At 39.6% G+C, this 15,400-nt stretch overlaps 1 protein-coding gene across 1 annotated transcript in view; it reads left to right on the top strand.

The window, feature by feature from the left end:
- The window catches only part of LOC131784677 (serine/threonine-protein kinase mTOR), a 30,370-nt gene extending 16,370 nt beyond the window's left edge, over positions 1 to 14,000 (top strand). Inside the window, exons 30-65 of the mRNA XM_059101486.2 lie at positions 195 to 307; positions 528 to 720; positions 830 to 892; positions 1,449 to 1,598; positions 1,816 to 1,958; positions 2,329 to 2,488; positions 2,603 to 2,736; positions 2,951 to 3,029; positions 3,121 to 3,260; positions 4,093 to 4,193; positions 4,270 to 4,385; positions 4,661 to 4,738; positions 4,969 to 5,076; positions 5,271 to 5,528; positions 5,632 to 5,753; positions 5,825 to 5,942; positions 6,110 to 6,235; positions 6,362 to 6,459; positions 7,156 to 7,252; positions 7,400 to 7,498; positions 7,848 to 7,970; positions 8,541 to 8,723; positions 9,234 to 9,368; positions 9,584 to 9,758; positions 9,853 to 9,988; positions 10,071 to 10,218; positions 10,421 to 10,543; positions 10,792 to 10,874; positions 11,034 to 11,106; positions 11,195 to 11,269; positions 11,480 to 11,615; positions 11,820 to 11,879; positions 12,268 to 12,342; positions 12,707 to 12,787; positions 13,100 to 13,205; positions 13,383 to 14,000. Of these exons, the coding sequence (XP_058957469.1) occupies positions 195 to 307; positions 528 to 720; positions 830 to 892; positions 1,449 to 1,598; positions 1,816 to 1,958; positions 2,329 to 2,488; positions 2,603 to 2,736; positions 2,951 to 3,029; positions 3,121 to 3,260; positions 4,093 to 4,193; positions 4,270 to 4,385; positions 4,661 to 4,738; positions 4,969 to 5,076; positions 5,271 to 5,528; positions 5,632 to 5,753; positions 5,825 to 5,942; positions 6,110 to 6,235; positions 6,362 to 6,459; positions 7,156 to 7,252; positions 7,400 to 7,498; positions 7,848 to 7,970; positions 8,541 to 8,723; positions 9,234 to 9,368; positions 9,584 to 9,758; positions 9,853 to 9,988; positions 10,071 to 10,218; positions 10,421 to 10,543; positions 10,792 to 10,874; positions 11,034 to 11,106; positions 11,195 to 11,269; positions 11,480 to 11,615; positions 11,820 to 11,879; positions 12,268 to 12,342; positions 12,707 to 12,787; positions 13,100 to 13,205; positions 13,383 to 13,398 (4,224 nt within the window). The 3' untranslated portion in view covers positions 13,399 to 14,000. The remainder of the gene's footprint in view (positions 1 to 194; positions 308 to 527; positions 721 to 829; positions 893 to 1,448; positions 1,599 to 1,815; positions 1,959 to 2,328; positions 2,489 to 2,602; positions 2,737 to 2,950; positions 3,030 to 3,120; positions 3,261 to 4,092; positions 4,194 to 4,269; positions 4,386 to 4,660; positions 4,739 to 4,968; positions 5,077 to 5,270; positions 5,529 to 5,631; positions 5,754 to 5,824; positions 5,943 to 6,109; positions 6,236 to 6,361; positions 6,460 to 7,155; positions 7,253 to 7,399; positions 7,499 to 7,847; positions 7,971 to 8,540; positions 8,724 to 9,233; positions 9,369 to 9,583; positions 9,759 to 9,852; positions 9,989 to 10,070; positions 10,219 to 10,420; positions 10,544 to 10,791; positions 10,875 to 11,033; positions 11,107 to 11,194; positions 11,270 to 11,479; positions 11,616 to 11,819; positions 11,880 to 12,267; positions 12,343 to 12,706; positions 12,788 to 13,099; positions 13,206 to 13,382) is intronic.
- Positions 14,001 to 15,400: the final 1,400 nt, after the last annotated feature.

The raw sequence follows: 15,400 nt of genomic DNA, 5'->3' as shown, positions 1-15,400 counted from the left end.
AACTTTAGTCAACCGTTTATTCCAGTAACAAGCATCGACGAGTCCGCTAAAGCCATGGACGAGTACTTTAGGCGGCCGAGTTGTCGAAAGAGGGTAACAAAAGCTGTACTTCTCCTATGTTTAATTAACTATGCAGGTATCTCTATGGGTTATGAATGACTCAGTCATAACCAAGCGTTTTTGTTATCCTGCAGCTATTGAATGCACTTCAGATGTTTGGTTCCAGCCTCGATGACTACCTCCATCTTCTTGTTCCACCAGTTGTCAAACTGTTTGATTCATCTGACATCCCGCTTGTCGTCAGAAGGTAAGCACATGAATCATGTCGATTTTTTTATTGTATTTTGTTCTGTCCGTCTGTCAGTCTGAACAACTGTGTCTGTCTTTATGTCTGTCCATCCATCCAATTTGTCTTTTGACACTGTTTGAAGTATGCCGGGAGTTTCACAGTAAATGATAGTAGTAATAGTAATGGTGGTTATGATAATATGTATGAATTATTCCGGTGAGCTGTGTTTTCATTACAGATGTGCTTTAGAGACTTTGGACCGTCTCAGCGAGTCTCTGGATCTCACAGACTTTGCATCACGAATCATTCATCCAATAATGAGGACATTAGACTCATGCCCAGACCTACGCCATACAGCTATGGATACTTTGTGTTCTCTGGTGTTCCAGTTAGGGAAACAATATTCTACATTCATTCCCACTGTTCATAAGGTTTGTCTGACTGCTTGTATCATCACAAAATAAATTAAACGACCTTTTTTTTCTTTGTCCAAGTATCTCAGCTCCTTATACTCCTCTATTCTTTATCTTAAACTTGCAGGTAATTGTGAGACATCGGATCCAGCACCAACGTTATGACATTCTGATCACTAAAATTGTGAAGGTTAGTGTACCTAACAGCAACCTGCCAGAATCATGGTTAAAACTTATCAATACTGTGTGTACTCTTCTCTTTTAAATACCTCTTTGGACTGAGTGAATAATCCATCGTCGCGGTTTCGATGACTTGAATCCTATCCTTTTCAAAAGCGCACTTCTGCTAGATTCACGAATAATGGAATGTTGTCTTAGTTTCTTTGAGGAGCTTATCTCCTTTTGTTGAATGGAGTATTGACACGGTTTGATTGACCTGGATACTTTCCTTTTTAACCTTTACGCCCTAACATCCTCTGCACATTTCCTTTAGTACTAATTCGGAGAATTTGTTCAACAATCCATAATTCTTAGATCAGAAATTATTTCATACATTCTCACGATCTTAATGACTGCTGGTCACTGTTCAGGTGTAAAAGGTTAGGAGACCATTTCCCTTTGATTAGGAGGATAGTGTGTTGTTTGTGTGACCTGAGTACTTTCCCCTTTTGAGAACCCATTTCTGCTGGATAAGCAGATTAGAGTGTTGCCATGGTCTCTAAGACTCGAACCATTTCTTCTTCAAGAGCCCTTTTCTGTTGGATTGGGAAAACGAAGTATTGTCTCGCCGCCAAAAGGCTGGTAGAGGAAACTTGGCAGATGACTCCGCTACCAATGCAGCCATTGAAGCTGCGAGCATCAAGAAGCTGACATTTAAGGCGGACAGTCTTCAAAGGGTGATGTTAATTTTTCTCCATTCATTTTAAAGATAAAGCTCTTGGTTGATGATGTATCTAAGTCAGTAAGACATGAGTACTTTACCAAAGAAATCAGTGCGGATTGCTTCCTATTTGATCTCAACTATATTTGCCATAGGTTGGACTCTGTTGGGGAAAATTTGGAATTATCCGTGTTATACTTTCTGATATTGTTTTTTTTTTTCTGATATTGTAGGCGTGGGGGGCATCAAGGTGCGTGTCAAAGGATGATTGGATGGAATGGTTGAGAAGACTGAGTGTGGAACTTCTAAAAGAATCACCTTCACCCGCATTACGGTCATGTTGGGCTACAGCACAGACTTACCCCCCTCTTGCAAGGTAAACGTGTGCATTATCATTGCCATAGACTTACTCTCCTCGGACGAGGTGCAGTAACAGTGTGTTACTGGTGTCACAGACGTACCCTCCCCTTGCTAGGCAAAGTAACAATCTGTAGTAACACCAGCCCAGAGTTACACTCCTTTAGTGAGGTGCAGTAAGGATTATTACCTCCTGCAAAGTTGTAGCATGAAACGATATTATTATTAATGATCTTGTAAAGTTTTCCCCTAAAGTTTCCACGGTTGAAGCACGGAGGCTATTGGCCTTGAATTGCTCTTTGTATAATTGCATGCTATTTTTCTCCAGGAACTTGTTTCTCAGACATCTAATCTTAATGCGCCCTTTAACTTATTATTGATCTCCTCAGGGACCTGTTCAATGTTGCGTTCGTATCTTGTTGGTCAGAGCTACACGAAGAACTTCAAAATGAATTAGTGAAACACTTGGAGATGGCCCTGGGAAGTCAGATCCCAGAAATCACTCAGACCTTGCTTAATCTGGCAGAATTTATGGAGCACACGGAAAAGGTGCTGGACTATCTCATTTCGTGCTCTGCCCTGTTACTGTTCAGTTAAATGTTTTCTTTCACATAATATCTTCTTCGTGGCTTTCTTTTAAGTTTTTCAATGCCTTTTTTCTAGGGCGCTCTGCCTTTAAACAATGATCTGTTAGGTGAACAGGCCTCGAAATGTCGAGCTTATGCAAAAGCGCTGCATTACAAAGAAGAGGAATTTCACAGAGGACCGACCACTGAGACGCTGGAGGCTCTGATCAGGTAACAGCTGAATAATCAATATCAGAACTCCTCTTGAATGTGATGACTTATCGATTGGGTCTTGGAATACATACTGTGAAGGTTATGCCGAACAGCGAAATTATTACTTAATGATAGGCTTTTCTCGGTTTGCGAGTTTGATTTAGAGTGTATTCATTAGTATCCTTCGAATAGTTACCTTGAGTAGCTTAATTGTTTTTTGTCTTTCTGTCAGCATAAACAACAAACTGCAGCAACCACAGGCAGCCCATGGTGTTTTGGTTTATGCTATGAAGAATCACGGAGCAGATGTGGTAAGCAGTTTGAAAGTATTGATTGACACAGCTCACTTAATCTGCACCACCTTTTATGGTGATTTGATAATACACGTATGTTATCTAACAGAAAATTAAGGAGCGCTGGTACGAAAAACTCCATGACTGGGAGCAAGCGTTGGAAGCTTACAACAAGAAATTGATTCAAAATCCTGATGAAATCAACCTCTCCTTGGGACGGATGAGATGCCTCGAAGCATTGGGCGAATGGTAATTCGTTGTTGGTTACTTTTGCTCTTTTTGTTATTGTTCGTTTGTTTGTTTGTTTTTTCCAATTGCACGCGAATTTTTTTCAGTGGGTTGATAATTAAATTTTGTTTGAGTCAACATACCCAACATACCTCTGTTAAAAGTGTAATCACTGACTCAACAACTACCATACCCAAACCTCAGGGCGGTCATTCAAGCTAAGTTTAACCCTTATTTATCATCCAAACAGCGCTTTAAACAGTCTGTAGTCGAGCAGAAAATATCACCGAAATGTTGATTTTTTGCGAAACTGTCAAAAGGGCTTCTATTAAGCACTAAAAGGAAACTCTAGTACCTTCAAAAAACCCACATTTGAGGACCTTTCAAAGTCCATCAATCGTTAAAGACGTGGTCTAGAATATAGGTCGTTTCAAGAAGAGACCCTTAAAGAGTGCGCGTGACTGAAGGTGTGACCTGTTAAGTAAGTCTTGTTGTTCATTGAGTTAACTTCCATCGTTGAGACGTAGAACGGGGCGTAGGCTCTTACACAGAATAACAGCAATGAAAGTGATATGGCGAAATATTTTTTTCGCCTTATTGCAAGCGTGGGACAAAGAGATGCAATATAACTTAAAAAACTTCTCTTTGTTTTCACATTATAGTCAATAGTGACAAGGAGTTATGCAGAATCCCAGAACATACCCAAAGATCTACAGACTTTTATTCTTTAAGATCAAAATGAGTGTTGTGTCAAACTAACAGCATTGACAGTAGACAGGGTGGGAAGGGGGGGGAGTAGAGTTTCCTATTCTTGTAATGAGGAATCACACTTGTGGTTGTGGTAATTTTTCAGGGGGGAGCTTCATCAGGTAGCTGTTGAAAAGTGGCCGGTGGTAAGTGATGACATCAGACAACAGATGGCTAGAATGGCGGCCGCAGCAGCCTGGGGACTGGGTAAGGCTGTGGTAAATACTTGCTAGGGGAGGGTAGGAAGGCGCCGTATTCAAAACTAAATTTGTTGTCCACGCAGGTAACTGGGACAGTATGGAGGAATATACCTGTATGATACCCCGTGAGACACAAGAAGGAGCTTTCTACAGAGCGGCTCTTGCTCTTCATCAAAACCATTTCCAACAAGCACAAGGAGTAAGTGGCAACCCTCAACAGTTAATTATTTAGAATTGTGTAGTGATAAATACCTTAATGGGCGCCGCTGGTTTATGCGTTTGTGAAAATAGTAACTGTCCTCTTAAATTCTCTCTCGCTCAAAATGGCGGTTCATAATCAGTGAAAATCCTTTTTAACGCCACCTTTTACTCATGACTTTGATGTTGAAAATACTTCTATGGGAATTTATTGGTTCTTTACTGCATGATAACAAGTTTTAATTTTTAAACGTGTGATGTTTTGTTCTTCATCAGTGTATTGACTCAGCACGTGATGTGTTAGACACGGAGTTAACAGCCCGAGCTGGCGAGAGCTACAACCGAGCTTATGGGGTACGGTGCTCATATAAATCCTTTTTGGGACAGTCTCATTTTTGTTTTATTTCTCCCCGCGTAGACGTTGAAGAAATCACATTTAAAAATTGCTCAATTTCGTAGGGTGATTGCAGTTTGTAGTCTGATAAATTTACAAATAGAGTGTTAAAGTTGATTGCAGCCAATAAGCAAGATAGTTTGTAGGTGTAAAGTTGTTTAAAGCCACTTTCGTGTGATTGTCAATGCAGGCTATGGTGAGTGTACAGATGTTATCAGAGCTTGAAGAAATTATCCAGTTTAAGTTAGTCCCAGAGAGGAGAGAAGCCATTAAAAGAACTTGGTGGAACAGGCTGCAGGTAAGTATCTAGTGCTGTTACTTTACATCCTTAATATCCATGGCATACTAAACGGTGGCACTGGGGATGTGGGGGTTGGGTAATTCCATCCGTACATCCTAGTGATTCAATAAACAAGTTGAACTGGTTTTTTTTTATGTGTCTTCTGATGGACGAAGGAGTCACGCTGTGTCTTATTTTTTTTTCTTGAACAGGGATGCCAGCGAGTAGTAGAAGACTGGCAAAAGATTCTAAAAGTTCGCTCCTTAGTCCTCTCCCCACAGGAGGACATGAAATCATGGCTGAAGTACTCTAGTTTATGCCGAAAGAGCGGCCGACTTGCGCTTAGTCACAAGACTCTGGTCATGCTGCTTGGAACAGATCCATCGAAACAAGTTGACCAACCTTTACCAACCACCTACCCACAAGTCACGTTTGCTTACATGAAGCACATGTGGAGAGAAAATAAACAGGTTGGACTTTTTCTAGTAAAGCGAAGTTCATAGCATTTGAACTTATTGCAATGAAACAGTGTACGCCGTAAATTTGAATGAGAAAACTATTGTTTTGTTGCAGGATGACGCTTTCAAACATCTTCAGTATTTTGTGCAAAACACGCTGCACCAGCAGGCGTTGTCGTCTCTGTCACCCACTGATGATGGACAGAAGAGAGAGGAGCTCCTCAAACTTGTTGCCAGGTGACTGATGCTCCTCAGTTTTGTCCTTTTCTTGAGCGACTGATAAATAATGAACTTTTTAACGTGCACAGGTGTTACCTGAAGCTTGGTGACTGGCAAACAGCTCTTGAGGGATACAGCGAGAAATCTATTCCTCAAATACTTCAGTATTATGCTGCAGCTACAGAAAATGACAGAAACTGCTACAAGGTACATTTGGAATTTTTTTGTTAAAAATGGATTGGCAGCGGCAAATTTCTTAGTAATGCCTCACTAGTAAAAACGAATCCAGTACAAACGACATTGAGTGTTTGAGCCGTGATCCACATTTACGGAGACTTCTCGCCTTACGTTTTGTTTCTTACTAACATCTTCAGGCATGGCACGCGTGGGCTTACATGAACTTTGAAACAGTGTTGTACTACAAAAGTCAACAGTCAGGAACTGATGGCCCTAATAATGGAAACGCTTCCAAAAATCCTCCGCCGATGTCGACCTCATCTGTAAGTACATTCTTAAGTTCAATTGGAAAGGGAAATGGTTTAAGAGTTGCGTTAAGCTGGGACTTTCCAGACCTTTTTATCAAATGAAGTTGTTTGTTTTTACATGGTGTACATTATCCATTCTAGGTAGCTAATCCAGTGATCACATACGCGGTGCCTGCAGTGAACGGTTTCTTTAAGTCAATTGCTCTGTCCAGCGGCAATTCCCTTCAAGATACCCTCAGGTAAGTGTCTGGTGCCTTTTTCAACACGGCGGTCAAACGTCAACTCATGCGCAAACGTTGTAAAGACAAGGTGGCGTGCTCTCAAGTTGCCGGAACCAAGTTTTCACGCACGAGTTACAAACAACCAAACAAGTAAATAGTTTACAGTGTTTCAAAAGCGTTTAAAGTTTTTTTAAAGCTTAAAAGAGAATGTTAAATCAATAGGATGCTCTTACTTGAATAAGTTTAGTGTTCGAGAGTCTCGAGTTTTCTTTTTCTTTTCTTTTCTTTAACAGATTTCTATGAACGTTTTAATTATAATTTGTTTATTTTGAAAGACAGCAGTTGTTTGATATAGTTTGATTTGAAATTTTGCGCGGGAAATGGGTGCACGGCCTTCAGAATTGATGCCCGCGTTTGGCCGCTGTTCTGCTTCTGGAGCTAAGGAGAGTTAGCGGGCCAGCACCAGGACACTTATGTGACAGTTGCATGAGGCCTTGTTGGGCGCTTCTGATGGAATGCACGGACCTTAAAGTACCTTGGTCATATATGCTGAACATAATCTATTACATTTACTTTACACATTTGATTTGTTCGTTCGGTCTTCAATTTTCAATCATTAAGTGCGACTAACCTTTAAGAGCCTGGAATGTAGAGGTAGGGAGTGGCACTAATCAATACTGATACGTCTGTTTTCTTCGTGCCTTACTTTATCAGATTGTTGACACTGTGGTTTGATTATGGTCACTGGCCTGAGGTTTACGAAGCTCTCGTGGAGGGAATTAAAACAATTCAGATTGACACATGGCTTCAGGTACGGATTTAAATCTGGACAGGAGTCAGTTTTGGTTCTGTAAAAAAGTGCTTTGAGCATCGATAATGTTCATGTTTTATTCTTTAATATCTTTAATTTCCTCATCTCTGCATTACTATCATTCTTATTGTGTACTCGTTTTCTTAGGTCATTCCGCAACTGATCGCCAGGATTGATACTCCTCGCCAACTTGTTGGACGACTTATTCATCAGCTGCTCACAGATATTGGAAAACATCATCCACAGGTTTAGTCAGCTTCTACTGTAGTCATTTATCCTAAAGAACAAAAATGCATGAAGTGCTGTTCTTTTTGGTTTATCCTCAAGTCTTTAAACGGTTACTTATTAAGTTATCGGATTGGTAGTTATCAAGGGATGTTTAGCATGAAATTGAAAACTAAAGAAAAAGAGAAAATACGATACCCACACGTTTAGCAGGTACGTAAATGTCTGAAGACAATGAGAAGTCGAGCAGAATCAAAGCAAAGACTACCCCCTTCGAGCAAAGAAACAATTGCAAATCATTTTTTATCCAAGACCATAACCAGTCCATAAATGACACATCTGACTAAACGTATGTTTTATCTCTTGTCAGGCTTTGATCTATCCACTTACTGTAGCCTCCAAATCAGCAAGCAGTGCCCGTCACGACGCAGCCAATCAGATTCTAAATAACATGTGTGAACATAGCCAACAGCTCGTACAACAAGCAGTTATGGTATGTACAGGTCATGTTTGAACGCAGTTTTAAGGTAGTATAGTAAGCGGTCATGGTAGGTTGTGAAAGTGTTTGGACTCAGTCTTTAGTCAGATAGAGCAGCAAGCAATTATCATAAGAACTACACAGTATGTGTGGACTCAGCCTTCATTTCGTGCAGCAAGTGTTTAACATGGGTGGACACAGTCATAACTTGGATAGGAAAATAGTCGTGACAGATATAGAACTTGTCTGAACATATCTTTCAGATAGATCAGAAAGCAATTATGGTATGTCCAATCTTTAATTGGTTGTTAAGACGGCTACTGTTTGTTTCCGCTGTGGCAGGTTCACCTGAGAAAGCCATGATTGAATAGTCAAACTGATCTGCTTTCCCATTTTAAAGGGAAAAAAAATTGCTTGAAATGATCATCGTGACCACTTTGTGTTCAAGTCAGATTCAGTTTGCATGAGCGGCTCTTCTCATCACATTTTGTCATTTATGAATCAATATACGGTTACAATAGAAAACATGAATGCTGGGTCAGTTCAGATATTTTTAGTTTCTTCCTTATCATACACTTATTTTAGGTAAGTGACGAGCTTATCCGAGTGGCCATCTTGTGGCATGAATTATGGCATGAAGGGCTCGAAGAAGCTTCAAGGCTTTACTTCAGCGAAGGCAATGTAAAAGGAATGTTTACCGCTTTGGAGCCGCTGCATCAGATGATGGAGAGGGGACCACAGACTCTCAAAGAAACTTCGTTTAACCAGGTTACGTATATGATCTAAAGTGGCGTGGTAGTTGTAGTCTTTGCCAAAGATATTATGCTTTTTCATTTCTTTGTCTACTTACATGTATCCAGACCGTGTTTCGTCCGGTTTTGTCCACCGTGATGCTAATCACAGTTCAGGCTTGAATGGCCGGATAGTGGACACACTTTCTTTTTTATCATTTCACGAGGGTTCCTTTTAAGGGGAGACCTTGATAATGGACCCTACCAATGAAGTCTCTCTGCTAGCTGTTCGGTTATAAGTGTTTCCATTCGTTCCTCTGAATGTACGTTCGTTCCTTTCTTCGTGTTTTCGCTTGCATTCGTATATAGGAACCTTAGAATTTAAAATTAGAATTTAACACTTGTAACACGCATTTCTTTATTTACATATACTCATATGAGAGAAAAGAGAGAAAAAAATTATTCCAAATAAAGATAAGTTTTAAAGTTTAAAGCTTAAGCGCTAGACATTTACACTTTAACAAGATCAATGGTTAATCTTGTCCAGGCTTACGGCCGGGACCTTATGGAAGCTCAGGAGTGGTGTAGGAAGTATCAGCGATCAGGAAATGTAAAAGATCTTACTCAGGCCTGGGATTTGTACTACTTGGTCTTTAGAAGAATCTCCAAGCAACTACCACAGGTACTGTTACAATTTGTATAAATCCAAAATGATATTGAAAATAATAGATCGGAGAGAAAATTAAAATAAACGCTTCTTTACTTGTCTTGAAGTTGATCTAGGTAATTAACTGACGTTTAACTGGTACTGTTGGTTACTGATTCATAGGAGAGGTGCTAAGGAGCTGCAATTAAAAGCTCTATCAAATCAGTAACGTGTGTGTTTTCTTCATGCAGTTGACTTCTCTAGAGCTTCAGTACGTGTCTCCCAAACTGTTGATGTGTCGAGACCTGGAGCTGGCTGTACCGGGAACCTACGAACCTCACAAACCTGTGATACACATCAGACATGTTCATGCCTCCCTTAACGTCATTACGTCCAAACAGAGACCAAGAAAACTGTTTATTACAGGTAAAGTAATAAAAAATTTGTTTGGAGAAAAATGTTGTGGAAAAAACTGAAAAATGTATGTGATCTTTCTTTCTTGCTTATCTCTGTCCTGTAGGGAGTAATGGCTCCGAGTTCATGTTTTTGCTCAAGGGCCACGAAGATCTTCGGCAGGACGAAAGAGTCATGCAACTTTTTGGTTTGGTGAACACTCTGTTGGCTGGCGATCAAGAAACTTCCAAGAGACATTTGGGGTAAAACATGCTTAATAATGTATTTTTTTAATTCACTGAGAATAGTTTCATTAACGTTTGTCTCATTTACTTTTATTTCTAGAATTGTGCGTTATGCAGTCATTCCGCTGTCAACAAACTCTGGTCTGATTGGTTGGGTGCCTCACAGTGACACCCTGCACGCCCTCATCCGGGACTATCGGGAAAAGAAAAAGATTCTCCTTAATATAGAACATCGCATCATGTTAAGAGTAAGTTCAGCTCGTAAGGGTATATAACTCTCTGACTAAGATACATGTACCTTTAGCCAATAAACGTCAAGCGATGTTTTTACCATCTTCTTACTTGAGGAGCTCTAATATCTTCAGTATTTGACAGCCACACATTGAAAGTCACACACTGACCGTCAGACACTGACTTGGTTAAATGTCATTTTATCTTTTGTCTGATCAGATGGCACCTGATTATGACCATTTGACTCTAATGCAAAAAGTGGAGGTGTTTGAGCATGCGCTGTCCAACACAAATGGAGATGACTTGGCTAAGCTGTTGTGGCTGAAAAGTCCCAGCTCAGAGGTAAAGAAATTATACCAAGCATTCATTGTTGGTGTATTGTCTTTTGAATGAAAATTCTTATTTTATGTTACGTGGTGATAAGATGAAAATTGTAAGTACGTTCACAAATCAAACTTTTTTTTCCCATACACAGTATGAACCAAATTTGCAGCTTTAGCAATAAACTCTGAAGGGAATTGTTCGTAGCAGGAGCCCTGTTCGTGGCTGTTATTTACACATTTCTCTTTTTATTGTTTCACGTATTTAAGGTATGGTTTGATCGTCGAACTAACTATACTCGATCTCTTGCTGTTATGTCCATGGTGGGATATGTGCTGGGCCTGGGAGACAGGTTAGATAAAGTTTTACTTTGCCCTATTTCTACTTTGAAGGAATATCACAGTGAATGGTGTGATTTGTGGGACACTTTTACTGAATTACTTTCATCCGATATACAATCTTTATCAACTTAAAACTAGACAAGCTCACTGATTTGTTTTGAATGTCCCAGGCATCCATCAAATTTGATGCTGAACCGCTTAAATGGAAAGATCGCCCACATCGATTTTGGTGATTGCTTTGAGGTATGTTGCACTTGTATTTTTGGTTTGTAGGTTTGTTTGTTCCCGTGCCAGGACTTTGTAAAAAATTTGCTTTTCCCTTTTTTTCGAGGTGGCAATGACCAGAGAAAAGTTTCCCGAGAAAATCCCGTTTAGACTGACGAGAATGTTGACGAATGCTATGGAGGTATGAACGACAACCATAATCTTTGATGTTTCTGTGGCTGACTCAGGTTGAAAGGGGGATGATTCTAAGGTTGAATTTACTTAGTTACTGGAAAAAAATAAGTTGAAATTGAATAATGTGTTTTGAGGGTTATGACATGTAAGCGCTGAAGGGAAAATGCAATGCGTGCCGCTTGTGTTAAGGTTGATATCGATCTGTTTTGTTGTTGAGGTGACTGGTATTGATGGAAACTACCGAATGACGTGTGAAAGTGTCATGCGAGTTCTGCGGGCTCACAAGGACAGTGTCATGGCGGTGTTGGAAGCTTTTGTTTACGATCCCTTACTGAATTGGAGGCTTATGGATTGTAAGTTGCATACAGACTATACATTTTAAGCATTTCCATTGACGTTCTTTACAATATTTTGTAAACAAAATTAAGGGAAGCCAACTAGAGTTACAGAGCATAATGTCACATTTAAATGAAGTTTTGGTGGTGACGCCGATCTGTTGATCTTATCTGCTCATTTTCATACTACTTGCCTCACTTTACTACATGTTCCTTTTACAGCTACGCCAAAAATCAAACGCTCCAAGGGCAGATCTGACACGATGTCTGAGGGAGGGGAGGGTAAGTTATTGCTGTGCGTTGACACAATTGTTTTTTTTATTTTAAATAAGCTTGAAGATATTTTGTCATAAGCACATGCATATAATTTTGAACGGATCGCAAGTCGAGTTCATCGCCTGAATATTATCTGAAGGACGTGAAGTCTTCAGAACGTCGTGGTCTCAGGGGCCAATGTTGTCAGACAAACGATAACCTTTGGTTCCAATTCATCACGACGAACTACCAAAACTCGTTTCTGTTTTTGTTTTTTTCCTTGTCTCGCGACAGGTATAATGTGAGTTATTATACCATTGGAGTGAGGCTCTCCTTTGAAGATCTTTTCATGCACTTGTTTAAGTCGATGATACATTAATTGTCTTCGTTTTTTTTCCATTTTCTGTTTGATTAGATGTTCTCGAAGGCGTGGAGGTGAATCCTGAACGCCCCACCAAGAAGCAGTCGACAGAACACATGCCATCTTACGGTGCGAACGGAAATGACTTTGGTTTTATCATGAATGACATTCATATATTAAGACCTCTCGGGAGAAACAGCTTTTTGATAAAGAAAAACCACACAGACTCGTTGCTGAATCTGAAGTTCTTCTTGGTGTGGATTATGTTGTTGTTTTGTTGTTTTCTTTTGGTTGTTTATTTGTTTTTAAGTTCTATGTTAATGATATTGTTGATCATTAAGCGCATTAGATCATATAATTATAATTAATTTTTCGCTATATAAGTATTAAATTTATTATTTATTATTTTTTTCATTTTGCTCTATATTTTTTGCATGTTTAAAATATGGGTGTTCTTTTAATGAAGCATGTTGAAATTTTGCTCTCTTTACAGAAGATGAAAGCGGCCCTAAGCCAGAGGCCCTTAACAAGAAAGCTGTCGCCATTGTTAACCGTGTGAGAGACAAATTAACAGGTACATTTTCACCTTCTTGTCAATTGCTTCTTGCGTTCAGTTATGGCTCAAATTGGATAAACCACCCGAAGTTATATTTCCCAGTGTTCATGACGGTAACGTAAGACGTCGGGTATCAAATTGCACGTTTTTAGGTTTTATGAATAAATGAGGTAAGTTTGTAAAGAAACTGAGATGAAAATGTGGAAAATCATGGAAGTATTAAAGCATAACCCTTCGTCACACTGCATTGTTGCTCAGCAAGACACGGTGCTTTACAAATGATAGTGTCTGTTGGAGAAACGTTTGCTACTTACTGTCTTTGTTCTATAGGAAGTGACTTCACTAGTAATAACAACCTCGATGTACCCACCCAAGTTGATCTTCTGATCAAACAAGCCACTTCACACGAGAATCTCTGCCAGTGCTACATAGGATGGTAAGAATTAATAACTGAAATTTCATTGCGTCGAAATAAATCGCTTTTGGATCACAATGAGAACTACTGGTTCTACCAGTAATTGTGTTATCCAATAAAGTCATTATTATTATTATTATTATTATTATTATCATTATCATTATTATTATAAAAAGTTTCCAACATTTTGTCCCACAGGTGTCCATTCTGGTGAGCAGAAAAATACAAATTTATAAGGACTACCTTGGATTCTTGCACAGAACAAATGGCAGATATGATTGTAGTTTCAAAGAAAAGCGCTTGAACGAGTAGCGGACATCTAAATAATTATTTTCCCTGACTTGTTCTCAGCTCGCCTTGGTGAAAGGGCATCTGTGCATGCCCTAAAATCAAAACATAACGCCCTTGCTAAATATGAAACCGTCGAAAAGAGGGTCATTAACGGCAACCTCACTGTTATGATCTCCGATTATGTTTGAAATGAGTGGTATTCCTTTAAACTTTAAACGAGTCTCCTTCGCCTTTATTTCTCATCTTTTTTTGTGGATTGCTGTCGCATGCAACAGGCATGAGGTCAGCTGAAACCTTTCCTAGAACTATCCGATTACCCAACCAGACGGCGCGTTGCTCGTTTATTTAATTTAGTTTTTGTAAATTGTATTACACAAATTTGTAAGTTTTTATTTTGTTAGTAAAATATAGAGAAAGGCTTTAAACTTGCATCGCACGCTAATTTACTATAAGTGACCTTATTCAGTGCCAACTGTGTTAGAAGATTATGACGCTAAAATAAAATTTCCAAGTTATTTGCAACAACTCCAAGAACAACATTAACCTTTATTTCACCTGTCTAATCACAAGAACTCAAGATGCAATGTAGGAGTGGAAAATGCAGTCGGTGGGAAGGTCACCATTTTGATTTATTCACCAAAATGTAACCAGCAGTCAGTTTTTATTCGCTTCTGTTCGAAGTGCTGCCAATGCGTGTGTACCCATTAAGCCGTTAGGCCTCGTCGTTCATTATCAACGCATTTTAGGTGTCAACGTTTTTGCAATCGAGTTTATCAGTTAATTGAAGATGGAGGATCTAACTGTGATATGCACTGTGATAGGTACACTGCAACTACTTTTACTGAGAGATAACTGTGATAAGCTGACAGTCCTTATTATCTTTGAGTTTATACGAATACCTCGGCTTGTCCTTTCGATTCAATCCCTGCTCCTTTAGTAGTAGATCCGAGTCCTACTCAGTTGGTTTTCGGAATGTTTCTTTTTTTCACCCCCCCCCCCTCTCCGACCTTCGCATGACACGCTACAGGCCTCGTGCTGTAATATTTTACAAGGTGATCGCTTGAACCAGAGGTGAACTTATCTTTTATTCGTTTGAAAATACTAATTTGTTATGATTGTTAAAGCTCACTGCGTTTACACCAAGAAAAGATCATATTGGGCACTCTTTTGTGCTATGAATTAACGAATTTAGTAGTTGATAGATCGATTGATTAACCTTAGTCGTTGTGTTGAAAAGTCCCTGTAAAACTCTACTAAATTTAAAAATTTGAAGTCACATGAGCTGGCATTAGTGAATTAAAAGTATTCTTTTAGCGGTATAGCGGCCTTTTCAGGTTATTCAATGTCGCCGTTGAGTCTTTGGCTCCAGTAAGAGTTATTTATGATATGAAATCTCTCGTGCACTGCTACTCCACGTACTAATCGCCTCGTCCTACTTACAGGGTCACTCAGTGATCCACCTTACAGGGTCACTCGGTGATCCACCTTACAGGGTCACTCAGCGATTCACCTTACATGGTCACTCAGTGATCCACCTTACAGGGTCAACCGGTGATCCATCTTACAAGGTCACTCGGTGATCCACCTTACAGAGTCACCCAGTGATCCACCTTACATGGTCACTCAGTAATCCACCATACAAGGTCAACCGGTGATCCATCTTATAAGGTCACTCAGTGGTCCACCTTACAGAGTTACCCAGTTATCAACCTTACAGGGTCACTCAATAATCTTAAGTGTGTGCATCTCTCGCTGAGTTGTACCTTTTATTACTCCGTTTGCGTTTTCTTCGCTTCTGTGAACCAGGTAAGTAGAAGTACAAAAGATTGGATGACTATCGTGTGATTTTGGCCTTTGTTCTGGTATTGCACTCGATATGGCATTGCATTATTCTGAGACTCAGAAAACCAGGAACACTTTTAAGA

This window comes from Pocillopora verrucosa, chromosome 9 (genome assembly GCF_036669915.1).
Source record: "Pocillopora verrucosa isolate sample1 chromosome 9, ASM3666991v2, whole genome shotgun sequence".
In the NCBI taxonomy this organism is placed as follows: Eukaryota; Metazoa; Cnidaria; class Anthozoa; order Scleractinia; family Pocilloporidae; genus Pocillopora; species Pocillopora verrucosa.
The sequence above is the reverse complement of the archived record's forward strand: the minus strand, read 5'-3'. Positions and strand labels throughout refer to the sequence as shown.